This window comes from Diplotaxodon limnothrissa, linkage group LG11 (assembly GCF_057381915.1).
Source record: "Diplotaxodon limnothrissa isolate DT_005_m linkage group LG11, D_limnothrissa_male_GT1.1, whole genome shotgun sequence".
NCBI classification, from domain to species: domain Eukaryota; kingdom Metazoa; phylum Chordata; class Actinopteri; order Cichliformes; family Cichlidae; genus Diplotaxodon; species Diplotaxodon limnothrissa.
In genome coordinates this window covers 7981733-7995483 of record NC_140606.1, presented here as the reverse complement: position 1 = coordinate 7995483, position 13751 = coordinate 7981733, and the positions used below count along the sequence as shown (strand labels likewise).

The 13751-nt window shown below is 39.6% G+C and overlaps 1 protein-coding gene across 1 annotated transcript; it reads right to left on the bottom strand.

Annotated features, from left to right (window-relative positions):
* Positions 1 to 3195: 3195 nt before the first annotated feature.
* ptpn2a (protein tyrosine phosphatase non-receptor type 2a) lies at positions 3196 to 13040 on the bottom strand. Its single transcript, XM_085365012.1, has 9 exons — positions 12823 to 13040; positions 11274 to 11364; positions 11079 to 11179; positions 10804 to 10902; positions 9387 to 9524; positions 8949 to 9158; positions 5119 to 5283; positions 3857 to 4044; positions 3196 to 3605 (listed from the first exon to the last, which is right to left on the bottom strand). The coding sequence occupies exons 1-9, from the start codon at positions 12877 to 12879 to the stop codon at positions 3413 to 3415; spliced, it is 1242 nt and encodes a 413-aa protein (XP_085221138.1). The 5' UTR covers positions 12880 to 13040; the 3' UTR covers positions 3196 to 3412.
* Positions 13041 to 13751: the final 711 nt, after the last annotated feature.

Genomic DNA, 13751 nt, shown 5'->3' with positions numbered 1-13751 from the left:
ACTTATGGTGAATATGGTTGCATTATTTCTTGACCTATTGTTTAAATTCTGTTAATGAGTAGAGAGTGTCACTCGGGAGGGGGCTTCAATGGATGAAGAAAGGTGAAGAAAACAGATGTACAAAGAGGAGTTGGGTCTGTAAGGTTTTAAGTTGTATGTGAGACTGAATACTAATGGATGACAAAACGACTGACTGGCTAGGCAGAGAGATCGAGCTGGGAAGCATGTATAGCAGGTTAGAGTGATTCAAGACAGATTTAGAAATATGCTAACAAGTGAAGAAATGGAGTTGAGAAGACTGAAGGAGTACTTTGAGGAACAGGTGAATGAAGAAAATGAGAGAGAAAGGAGGATGGATGGAGGACAGTGAATCAGGAAGAGCCAAGGATTGGTAAGGAGGATGGGAGGGCAGCTATAAGGGGATGCAGAGTGGAAAGGCAGTTGGTCCAGACACCATACCTGTGGAGGTATGGAGATGTCTAGGAGAAAGTGGACTTTTTAACCAGATTGTTTGACACAAGAACACGGGTGGGGAAGAACAAGGGTGATGTGCATAGCTGTAGTAACTACAGAGGGATAAAGCTGATGGGGCCATTACCATGAAGATATGGGAAAGAGTTGCTGAAGCTAAGTTAATATAGGTGATGATCAGTGAGCATCAGTATGGCCTCATGCAGGGAAAGAGCACTATAGATGTGATGAATGATTACTCTTAAACGTAATTAAGAGTAATCATTGAGAAGTATAGAGGTCAGGAGCTTCACTGTGCCTTTGTGGATCCAGAGAAACAGCGTCAAGAGAGGAACTGTGGTACTGTATGAGGAAGTCAAGAGGGCCAGAGAAGTGTGTGTAGTGCAGGACATGTATGAGGACAATGAGACAGTGGTGATGCATGCAGTAGGAGTTACAAACGATCAAGGATCTGCTCTGTGCCCCTTCTTGTTTGCAGTGGCGATAGGCATATATTGACAGTTGAGGTCAGGCAGGAGTCTACACGGATTATGTTTGCAGATGACACTGATCTGTAGTGTGATTGGGAAGCAGGTGGACCAGAGCCCATAGAGGTAGTGGTATGCACTGTAGAGGATTAAAGTCAGCAAGAGTAACACAAAATACAAGTGTGAATGAGAGGGAAACAGGTGGAAAGATGACCGTACCGTAGTAGAGAGTGAAAATACAGTGCAGAAGAGAGGTGAGGAACAGAGTGCAGGCAGGGTAGAAGATAAATGTCATCAGGGGTGAAAGGACAGCAACAAAACTGAAAGTGAGGTTTACATATCGTCTCTTTGAGATGGTGACACAGACAAAAAGGAAGCTAGAGCGGAAGATCTCCGAGGAGGTTCATGGGTGTACGGAAGGAGGCGATGCAGAGGATTGGTGTGACAGAGCAGGATGCTAGACGGTGTGAGACGGACGCAGATGATTCGCTGTGGCGACCTCTAAAACGCCCAGAATTAGGAGGAGCTGTACGATATAACGACAAAAGAGATCAAGCCAACATCATATAGACAAGCTGAAATAAGTGCAAAGGCACAAAATACATTCAACACAAACCACACACAGTCCCAGACAAGAGAAAATGAAATTACTACAGCAGTCAATGTGAGCATGGCCTCTTCTTGAAATATTGAATCAATTCCTGGAATCCACAGTGAGAGGTCTCCAGTCTGTCTGCATTGATTTAGCTCATGGTCAGAATGAAATTATGAGTAACAGCACAGAAAGTGGGTGGGGTGGGAAGAGCTGTGGGTAAGCTGCTTTACGGATACAGAATTAAAGAACAGGCAAGCAAATTTTTGTTTATAAAAAAAAGAAAAAGAAAAAAAAAGAATATTTTATTTTTTATGAAGTATTTAATGTTTTTGTTGTGGTTTTGTCATTTTTCTCATCAAAAGTCTTCTGTCATGTTCCACACTGCAGCTCAACAGTGTACAAAACTCCCCTGAAAACTGTACACAGAAAACAAATGAATGGAATGTTACACTATATTATTGTTAAATAAGAAAATAACAATAATAATAAAATAAAAGCCATGTTCTACTGTAGCCAATCAAAAATTTCACTTCAGGAGTCGATACATGCAAATGACACATTCAATGTTCAGTCAACTCAGACGCATGTTACTGTACACCACCTCTAATCTGGTCATTGCAGTGCAAACATGTTACTCACATTACGTGCGACACGACAATTTTCTGTACTGATCGCACATACCAAAAAAAGCGCACTTTTTTTTCCTCCTTTCCGTATTTAACACATTTCAAGGCACATTAAAAGCTTTTTCAACCACCCCACAAGGACATCGCTCTCTTCTAAATTTAATCCAAGGTGCTCTCCTTCAGCTTCTAAATTGCACTATTGTAGCTTTGGATTGGTCCCAGTCAATTGAAAACCGAATCGGCAATCATGTGGGTTCAAAACACGGACAGAATGTAGAACGGTACTAGCATAATTTTGTAATACAGGTGTCAGTTATGACAGAGAGATTCAACAGAATATACATTCGACATGAGGGGAGTATGCGAGGGTTCATCATCAGGAGCTTGTCTGACTGTTATCTTCCTAAAAACAGGCTTTGGTTTCTTAAAATAAACAACAACAAAAAACAAAAACAGCGTGATCACCTGAACAAACACAGACCAACCCATCCAGTGGGTAAATAACTTGCTAAGGGGCAACGTTTATGATCCATGTGGCAGCTAACAAAGGCAGGCAAAAAAAAAAAAAAAAAAAAGTGTGCACATAACAGAAAATAACCACTCTAGCCGAGTCTGAAACATTGGCAAGGAAGTGTCCACTCACACAAAAATATTCTTCTGGCCGTGTTGAGATGCCCTGCTAAATGTGAATGGAAGAACAAGTGGTGGTCTGGAAAACCACAGAATGCATGCATTTCATTATATTACATTAAAACTAAAGAAAAGTAAAATCCTACAGCTGAATCTTGGCTCTGGAGTTTTCCTACAAGTCTACAGTAGGATGAACAAGTCAACACAAGTCATTCTGAAATGCAAAATGTAAAACGTGTTGATCGACACATATCTGACTATTACAAATAAAGAATGTAAAAATAAACCTGTCACTATATATTTCTCTTTGTACTGCACCTTTAGTAAGTTTCTGCAAAGCCATTTTTGCTATGATACAGTACATTCATGAGCAGTGACAAGAAGGAAAGGAAATTAAATCATCGTGCTGGCACCGAGATCCTGAGATGTTACTATTTTTTTGTTTCGATCTTACATGAAAAATATACAGACGCTCGTTTGATCTAGCGCTCCCGCATTTTGACCTTGAGAAATAAATACCCTCAATTCTGCACATATTACTGTCTAAGTCTACGTCGAGAAGAAGTACCTAATCTCAGGTACCGGTGCAAAATAAGAGTCCGTTTTAAGTGACCCGCAGTGCTTCACTGGGAATACATCCAGTACAGCAGGCTTATGGCCAAGACAGCCCCGGCGCCGGCGCCGACATTGAACAGGATGGGTCTCCAGTACTGCCACTTCTCCTGTTTCCTCTCAGACTCTGTCAGTCTCTGTTTCATTTGTTGGACCCTCTGTGCTGTGCTGGCAATCCTTTCCTCACGGTGTCGCTTTCGGACCCTGAAATAAGACAGAGAGTACAGCAGTCCAACAATAAACAACAGGGTAATACTCACTTTAATCCCCACAAATTGTGTCACTGCTGTACCAAAGCTTTACTACAAAGATGAACAAATAAAAGGGTGAAACCTGATTTCTTTCTTTTCTATGTGCTCAAAAAGATAAACTGAATCTCAGCGCATGGATGGGAACAAGTCAGCAGATTTCAACGCTTAATTTTTAATCTGCCAAACTTCAGTTCTGTTACTTACTGCCCAGAATTGTCTGCCTTATTGTGATCTTGGGCATCTGGCTCTCCTGCAAGCCTGTCTCCTGAGGGGGCCTGAGACTCTAGGTGGGGTCCGTTGGGTCTGCTGTCGTTAAGGTGAGGTCTAGGTGGAGGTGGTGGAGGGGGTAGATCTGGCTCCAGGTCATCTCTGGACAGCTGTGTCAGCTTGTTCTAACAAAGAGGATGACATGCAGAGACAACCAAGAAGGAAAATTTCAGTGTACTGTCAGCTTATGACAGAGAGGAAGAGAATAGTGATCCTTTTCCAAAATAAAAGCTTAAATTCCTGATTTTTAAATATGTTGGCTCACATTCTCATCATTTAGTTTGCAAGTGGCAAAACTAAAATTCTGGTAAAGAAAGGGCACCTGCAAGACGCAAATGATCAAAGAGCGTCTGTATAGTCATTACATAACAAGTGTGAGGATCTAGTTAGTTTGTCAAGTGAGTCGGCCATTATTTTGACAGTTACCTTATAAATTAAAGAGGCCCTATTCATTGTTATGGGAAAGCACCCACACACACCACTTTAATTAGACACTTTCTGATGGCTCTGAAGAAAAACTCCAAAAAAATGAAATGGAATTAGGAAGTTTGTAACATTTAAAATTACTGCTGGCAGGGCTTGAAACTCTGGTAATCACTTCATTTTATTGTGAGGTTGTGTTTTATACGGTCTGCGTCAAAGGCAATTTTGTGTTGATGCAGCAAGAGAACATTTAGACAGGATTTTTGCAGGTTTCAGCATGTACAGTTGAAAACTTAAGACTTTAATGCCTTAAAGAATGCAATTCAAGACCCGTTTCCAAGCTAACCAGACCGTGAAAGGATGGTAGAAAACCAAGAGAGCCCACATGTCACCTTAAACTTTACTATTATGTTTATTTTCACTTCTCTGGAGTAAAACAGAATGATTCTAATATACTTGTATACAAGCCAATGTTTCTCAACGTAAGTGCTGCATATCATTTAAAATTTCTCATTTCCCTTTAATGCTTTCAAATGATTAGCTTCACTTTCCCAGAAAATGTCAAAGAAACATTCAAAAATCAGTCATCGCCACCTCTTTTAGCGTCTGATGCCGGCTTTTGAGCGAAACTGAAAGCAAAACTTGAAACCACAACAATGCCTCCGTCTTTTATTGGAGTAACACTGCTCTTCGGGTGGTTACTGAAAGTCAGATAACAAATTACAAAAGCTTATTTAGAACCAGACTTACAAGCTTTCAATCATTCTTGTGACTACCTGTGTTTCTGAGTTGTCTGTCAGGATGAGCTTGGCTCCCTCAATGACAGCCATGTATGAAAAGCGGAGCTGGTCAGGGGTCTGGATCAGGCCCATGCGGTATTCCCTCATGCCAAGTAGCACCTTTTGTATGTCCATTGATGACCGGTTTTTCCTCTTCTCCATCTGCAAAAACAGATTTTCCCATTTATGGAATAACCGCTTAATAGAGAATCACATCAGGTGCACAGGATATCACACCTTTGTTTTCCTTTAGGAAGTCATGAGCTGTAATATTGAGAAGTTTCAAAAGATGTATTACATTTGAGAAAAATCGAGGTAATCTGTGAGAGAGTGGTTTGATTTAAGGTGCATGTCCAAACAACTTACCAACCTGTCTCAGAGTCTAATGCTGCTTAAGATGTGAGTGCTGGGAAGAAATATGTTTTAGCTGTTCCAAATCGTAACTCATAAACTGCGTATTTAACAGGTGAGTTAAATACACAGCAGAGCAAAACTATGTGTACAAAATCTGTTTTTATTTATGGGAGCTTTTACCACGTACATTAACTAGCAGAAATTTCAGGCTCTTTAAACCTGTGCTTTCCAGCTGACTAGGAAGTGAGAACAGAAAGAGTTCCCACTAGAATTCACTTGTTTTTTTGTGCGTTGTGTCTCCTACATTGTAACAGCTTTACACTTTAGGGTTTCTAATTAATATCTGACATAGAATAAATGTGATAATTTCCTAACGTACAATGGGTATATAAAAAGCCTGTATAGAATGGTCAATTTGACCAGTAAAAATATCGCAAGCAGGGACAGATTCACTTTCCTCTGGCATGATTCTATCCGCAGTATGAAGGTGTTGATGGTAACATGGCACTGAGGTGTGCACAGGTCACCCATACTTTCTAAATGTTCAGGAACCTTTGAGGTGGGGCTCGGAGCATTGAAAGTAGGGGTGGGTTTTTATAATCGATTCATCGATTAAAATCGATTCCGGCTTGGATAACGTAAAATCGATTCATTAAAATCCTGAATCGATTCATTAAAATCCTGAATCGATTTTTTTAATATAAATTTATTTTGCCCGAAATGCCAGAATCTCTGGTGACATCTCACAAAATTTCAAGAACCACCAAACAGTTAAGACAGTAAATGAGAGCAGGAACACGGATTCTGCACATAGACTTAAACACACAGCGCGACCCGCGGATCAGAATCAGTGAGATGTCGCCTTTCTCACCCGACGGCAAGGACACGGTCGGGGCTGAAAGCCGACAGCTTGCTGATTCTGATGTGTCGGCGGGTCCAAGCTTTGTGTTCACGCCCTTTATGCGCCGATTCTAAAGCTGTTAGTTTGATCTCTCTCCAAACAATATTGACCGAACCAGCAGCAAAAGAAGATTCACATAAACATCGTCATGTATTCACTCTGACTTTTACTGTTTTGCTTCCACCGCGATGCACAGCTCTCTCTCTCTCTCTCTCTCTGTACTTCAAGAACAGTTTCCCTTTCTTCATTATTCGCTTGCTTGTTACGCACAAGTCTACTGTTGTTTACAGCACTGTCAGCCGCTGTTTTTTTCCCTTTTACATTCTTCCGAAAAGAAAACCTCATTTCTGCTGTTCAATACTGAACAAATTTAAACTTTTTAAAATTATTCAAAATGCAAAACGCTTAACCATGTCTCTAATAAAACCGCTGTAACTTCAGAGGTAATGTTCATATGTTGATTAATGGTTTTCTTTCGTTTTTGATGTACTGCAGAATATTTTTATAAAATCCCAGGCCAGGAAAATCACCTTCATGTTTTTCTGTGTTTTATCTTCAGCTACTTTGACACAAAGGTATCTGCTGTGACGCTCACACCTTTGATAAAGTCTTGCGTGTGTCAGCTTCCTTTTTATTGATACAAAAATATGTAAATGTACTGATCTGAATTATAATATTTCTGACTGTCAAAATATCCCAGATTTAAATCGAATCGAATCGAATTAAATCGAATCGTGGATCGAATCGATTCGGGACCTTGTGAATCGGAATTGAATCGATTCTAGAAATCAGTGACGATACCCAGCCCTAATTGAAAGCTGATTGATGTTTTCTTACAGCACCATTGTTGTACAACTTTTAAAAGCCACAAGAGCAAAGAGGCTGTTTTTGCTTGTTGCTTTATTAGGAAGGAGCGGGACAAAACATCTGACAGATAGCCTTGTTTGTTTATGCACAGGGTGACATTCAAAGGTTATTTGAGGTGATGGGCCAGAAGACTAATTTTTTTAAAATTTTCTATTTGGGGTTTAAAAAGCAGGGCAAGGCTCTGAAGGAATTCTTGCTCAAGTTTCCAAAACCTATCCCAAAACCAGCCCCCATAAAACTTTTCTCCAGAAGGCTGAAGGTGTTGAATTTGAAGCAGGAGCTACTTTCATGAGCAGCATCCTCTTAGTCCATGATTCCTTAAACTGACTTCACTGTGGATAGTGATGCTGGTGTTCCAGCAATTTCCAGTTCATGGCAGTTCTTGGAAAAGTTGTGACAAATCCAAGCAACTTGATCTTACATATAACTGTTTGAACCGATAATCTTAAAATTGGCAATTTTTTGGCTCAAAAGGACCTTCCCAATTTGTCTAAATCTACAATTCTCCTTCTTAGAGCTTTACTGAGTTCCCCTAAATTTCCCATTGTTCTGGTCAGTCCAATGAGTGCTGCCAAACAAATCATTTTAATCACCCCAAAGAGAAACTGCCAGTTGTCTGCAATCCTGATCACTAAGAAGAAGTCTATAACCCTTGGCCTTGTAGAGTTTAAACATATTACAGAATCTTTAGGACTAGTAGATTTGTGCATATGAATACCTTTGACCCTATGCAGATTAGAGAATTCTTCCATGTCTTAATACAATACTGTAATCCTGGTAACTCTATGTGCATTCTAGCCACCTTTCTTTCTCCTTGCTCCTTTTAGGCTAGACTTTATTAATATAGCACTTATCCAGTCTTACTGACCAAAGCACTTAAAAGTGCATATACATTCATGCAGCACTTTTAATATTGCACTACTGCACAGGGCTTTTCCTATCACACTCACACATCACGGATTTGTAGTGGTGTTGCTTTCTGCCTGTGTTAGTTTATCATTCTGGGCTGACTTATGAAGGTGATAATGCCCTGCAGGTGATAACCTGCTTGTCCATCTTTAGGTAATTGAAATCAGATAATGGACAGACATCCTGCATATGCTGAGTTTGATTCATAGAAGACGCTGAAGAGCTCCTTCTGATCAACCCACTACTTACTTTTGGTGTAGTGTTGAACAATAGTGAAAGACCTACAGCACTTAAGGTCTGGTTAACCTAACAGCTGGCCAAAAAAAAAAAAAAAAAAAAAATCATTTTAACAAGGCCGACAGACAAGTCAAACAGCCACAGGAAATTTGCAAAACTTTCTAGTGAAATAAGATTCATCTTTTTTTTTGCTTTTAGAGCTTTAAAACTCATCAAGACATGATAAGAATTGGGAATTTAGTTCCATATAGTTGCAGACACATGTGGAATTGTGGTAATTTAGGAGTTATTCCTGAGAAACCTGATTTCCCAAGAAATAATCAGTTAAGGGCCTCTTCTCTGCTCCAGTTAAAATATTCCAGACTTTACACACTCACGCTGAATACCTACACGTCAACACTGCTCTGTAAGCACGTTATCAGCACACAAGTACAATCAGAGCATGAACGCCTCATCTTACCATCATCAGACTGTAGTCATTGTAATGAGAACCTCTTGCGAAAGAATTCTCTTTAACAGTGGCAGACTTTCAGTGACATTTCCCCACTCCCCTTCTCACCAAAACTAGACAGGTATCCACCAAGGCAAAGGTCCCTGAGCGACCAATCCCAGCGCTGCAGTGCACCACTGAGGGCCCATGCTCCGGGTCCAGCGAGCCAGACTCCCGAACCTTGAAGAGGAAGTTGAGGAAGGAGGCAGGGGATTCTGGAACACCGAAGTCAGGCCATGTGGTGTAGTGAAAGTGATAGATCTCTCTCGACTCCTCTGTCTGTGGTAGGCATAATGTTTGGTCAAGACTGGAGCATTGTATAGACACAGTTCTGCATGACTTAGCTGATTTGTCACTAGGAAAACATTACACACTCTGAAATCACAGTCTTTTTTTCAGCTACATGCTATTACACTTAAATGGTAAGAGACTGGTTAAGCAGTGCTTAAAACCATGCTGAAACTCAAGAGAGATGCTATTAACCAATAGGCACCCTTGCATACTCACCTTTGTATTTTGTAGTTCCAGCAATCTGATTGTGAAATAGGATTGGTCCTCCTCTGACAGTAGCCTCACAACAAACCCTGTGTCTGTGAAAGACATCTGTAGCTCCTCGGTGGTAGGCCAGTATTGCGCGCACTTTTCCTGTTGAGACAAATACATTCAGTTACTCATGGATAGGCTGTCATGTGCCTCGAGCCATTTGAAGAACTTCTGACTTAAATACTGAGAACAGTTGCACATATGTACACCATTCCTCGGATTCGGAAAATCAACCGTGTGCAAAGAGAACAACTAATTACGTTCTTGTACACCAAAGTACCTGACAGCTTGTTTCCAGTTTCCATTGGTTGTTCTTGGCACCAAGGCCATGATAGTTAGCTACACTAAACTCAACTAAAAACCAAAGTGTGGAGAGAGAGAGAGAGAGAGAGAGAGAGAGAGAGAGAGAGAGAGAGAAAACAACTCTTTACTGAAACTTTAAAAAAAAAAAAAAAAAAAAAAAAAAAAAAAAAAAAGACAATGAAACACACAACAATAAAACCTCACTGAAAATGAAACCTTTTTAGAGAGTAAAACCTAAACTGAAATATGAAAACCAAATACAAGTGAAACGAAAAATCAAAAAACACATTCAAAACTAAATGCAAAAAGAAACTAAGTAATCATTAACTTTCCTGGAACTGTGGTTAAAGTTTCAAATAAATGGAAACAACAGAACTGAAACTTTACATACAGTACAACTTAAAGCATGACCACAGAGCTTAAGACAATCTTGTGAAACACAGAGTTCTGATGAAGTATAACACCACAAAGGAAGAAAAAGACATTTTAAACTAGACTTTTTTTTTTTAATGTAAGGAAATTCATTTTTTCCATTGTCAAGTAAAGGAATTTGAGTCATGATAGCTACCCAAAATATCTCAATTAGGCTTTGATCCATAACGAATTTAAACATGTGCAGCTCTTCAGTATCTCAATTCATTTTTTCAAAATTGTGGCATTCTTTGCATCTCAATCTGTCTGTCAGCATGGTTACACCTACCACGGTGAATTTCATGAAACGTGGTGAAGAGATGGCACATGCATGAAAAACAAGCCAATTAAATTTTATAGTAGATCTGATCATCTTTTTGAAAACTCCAAAACAGGGCTGAAATCCTTTCTAGTCTACCAGATAAAAGTGGGTACACTAGAAAGAAAACACAATAAAACGTATCTTGGATTCTATTTCATCTTGTAAAATGCACAGAATTTTAGCATCAGTGGAAATAGGAATGACAAAGACAATTGATCTCAAACCTTTTGGGATGAGCAAATGTATCTACATCTATTAATAAAGATATGTCTCCTCAAACTTTCAAACCTAAACAGCAGGGGGACTTCAGAACATAATAATTAGAAGGTGTTGCAGTGTACTCACAGATCCTTTTTCAATCACTCTGTTGAGCATTATAACAGCTTTGCAACTCTGTTCCCAAATCATCAGCCAGAAATGGCCGCATGTATTCCTCAAGGGGCCCTGTCAAAGCAAAAGTAGAAAATCCACATAAACAAATAACATCCAGAGATCATGAACAACTACCAAAATGCCAAACTCAAATCCTGTGTATTTTCCTTTGAGTGGCACGCAGATGTGTTCAACAGATATCCGTGCAGACAGTTCAGTGTACACTGCTTGTCCTACAATCTACATACCTGAGAAAGAATGTAAGCTCTTTGGGCTTCTTCCACATCGACTAAACTTGCATTGATGTAGTCATTTTCAGAGTTTTCAAGTTTTACCCGACTGTGATCGTCTGAAACCAAGCAAGAGATCACAGAGCAATTATGACGACGTCATTCTCGGCAGCACATATCGTCACTGAGAGCCTTAACTGTCGTAACACTCACATGGGCTGACATCTCTGTAGCGGTTCAGATTCCGATTCACTGGAAGCTTTGCCACTTTGTAGGAATATTCACTGGCTTGGTTACGGATCTCCTGTTGCAGATGAGAAACCAAACAGGAACTCAGAAGGATCGCTTTGACAGCGACAGGAAACTGTGACACAACCTGTTCAATTCATGTGCATCCAGTTTTACTGGAGTGGTGACCAGTAATGACATTAAAAGAAAAACCATACAGAGATCAAAGGTCCTCAATCCTTTGTACTCAATTAATCACAACTGGTCTGCTTTGTTTTCATTGTCATTTGTCAAACTTAATCTACTGCAATGCCTCAGGCTGTTGTTTTCCTTTTACAACACAGTCTGCATGGGCAAGGCCAAAGGGCGAGCACAGTTCTATTATTATTTCATTCTGGGGAACAGAAGCAGTTTTACTGGAGACAAGAAAAGAATAAAAGAGAATAAAAATTATTTTTGACACTCCCAAGAATACTGTCGTGAGCAGGGGCGTGTCCCCTCACTGCCACTGAGCTACAGCACCATGGATAAGACTAGTGGCAAAAGTAATTTTTAGTGGTACACAAAGTACAGTTTCAGTGCATAGATGTACTAAGACATGATGCTGTATTCTTGGTCTGCATATTTGACTTCCTTAAACCTCCCCATTTATTCAAGCTTGGGACTTGTATTAGAAATGAACTGAGAGATAAACCAATAACATATGGAACTGAAAAGCACCATTATGTACAATGAGCACTATTGGTTTACATATATTATCATGCTAACGACATTATCCTTAAAATGGGTAAGAAATTAAATTAAGTATTAGTATTCTCATTTCTGTTTAATCCCACTTTAATTCTCAGTAGGACTGGGAGCCTGACGTTAGCATGGAAGAAATTTGATCTTTTATGAAATTACTTATCATGCACTTTTTATATATACCCCCCCCCCGCTCCCTGTCAAAAAAAGTTTTAAAAGGGTTTTTTAAAAACATTTTCTAAAAATGTATAAAGTGTGCACGTTCATTTCTTCTTAATTTATTAACACTGATGTGTAAAAACAAAACAAAAACAGTTCTAGTTACATGGTATCTTTGTAGTTCGCAGCTGCACATTACAGGGTCATAGCCAAAGTTTAACCGGAACAGAGATATTATAAACGAAATGCTGTGCTGCGTGGTAAAACACAACACGCTTTTCTGTGGAAGTCCTGATGAGTTCTCAGAAACTGCGGCTGACGTCTGCTAGCGTCAGCCAGCATTAGCTAACCGAAGTGAAGATCGAGCCGATGCACGTTTTCCAGCTACGGAAGTCAGCTAGCGCGAAATGCTAGTTACTCATTCGTCTTTACCAATTGCACTCCAATATGTATAAAGAACCTGGAAGTCATGTCGCGAAGTGTAGAAATTTACACAATTAAAAGCGTGGACGAAAAGTGACCAAAATCTCTAAGTGGTGTCTAACTTGATAGCTATCAAATTAGCTAGCTAAGTTAGTTAGCAACCGATCGTCATAGAAACAAGAGAGGCCCGGTCAGGGTCCCGACTTACATTGTAAAGGTTTTGCCATCTCCCCGACGAATCAATGTCTTGAAATTCTTGCTCCATTGTGTTGTAGTTAGTGAACCCAGACACTTGCCGGAATAATCTCAGAGTGTTTTCAGCACCGTTCACCAACTTACTCCTTTCTGTCAGCCATCTAAACAGCGGTGTGTGTAACCCTAGGAATCCCTGCGGGGAGTCTGCTGCTCCGGCACAATACTGCTTGCTTGCTGCCTGCCTGCACGTTGACTGACCCGGGTTGCCAGATATGCGTTCATCACAGCCTTCCGCAAACACACACACACACACACACACACACACACACACACACACACACACACACACACACACACACAAATCCTCTGGACACTAAACTACAAAAATCTGATATTAACATTAATATAAAATAAAAAACACAAGAAAGGATACTGACACTTAGCTCAGTGTTCTATTCAGCAAATAAACAAAACAAAAAACAAGGTATATTGCAGTATTTCAATGAATGCATTAATTTAATTAATTAAAGCAATAATCTTATTGAACGCATAAAAGTTCTTTCACAATAAATCTACTGAATGTTTTAAGTACTATTATTTTTTGCCTTTACAAAATTCATTTGCACAAATCTGTTTAAATATTGTTATTTGAAATTAACTTTTAGTAATAAAGTTAGCGAAGAAAAAAAACTGTCAGTTGGATCAAACCTGGCAACCGCGCAAGAGGTAACTTTGACAGTATATTACATACTATATTTATTTTGGCAGTTGTGTATTAATAAACCTATTAATCTGTCTGTTCAAAGTAACTCTGGCTGTAGCACTTTTTCACCGAATAACTTTCGTTATATTTTATCTTCTTATAAAGAACCTCAAAGTCGCATTGAGCTGCTTAAAATTTGTGTGCATGCGCCGCCGTGTGGTCAATAGCTTGTACTACAC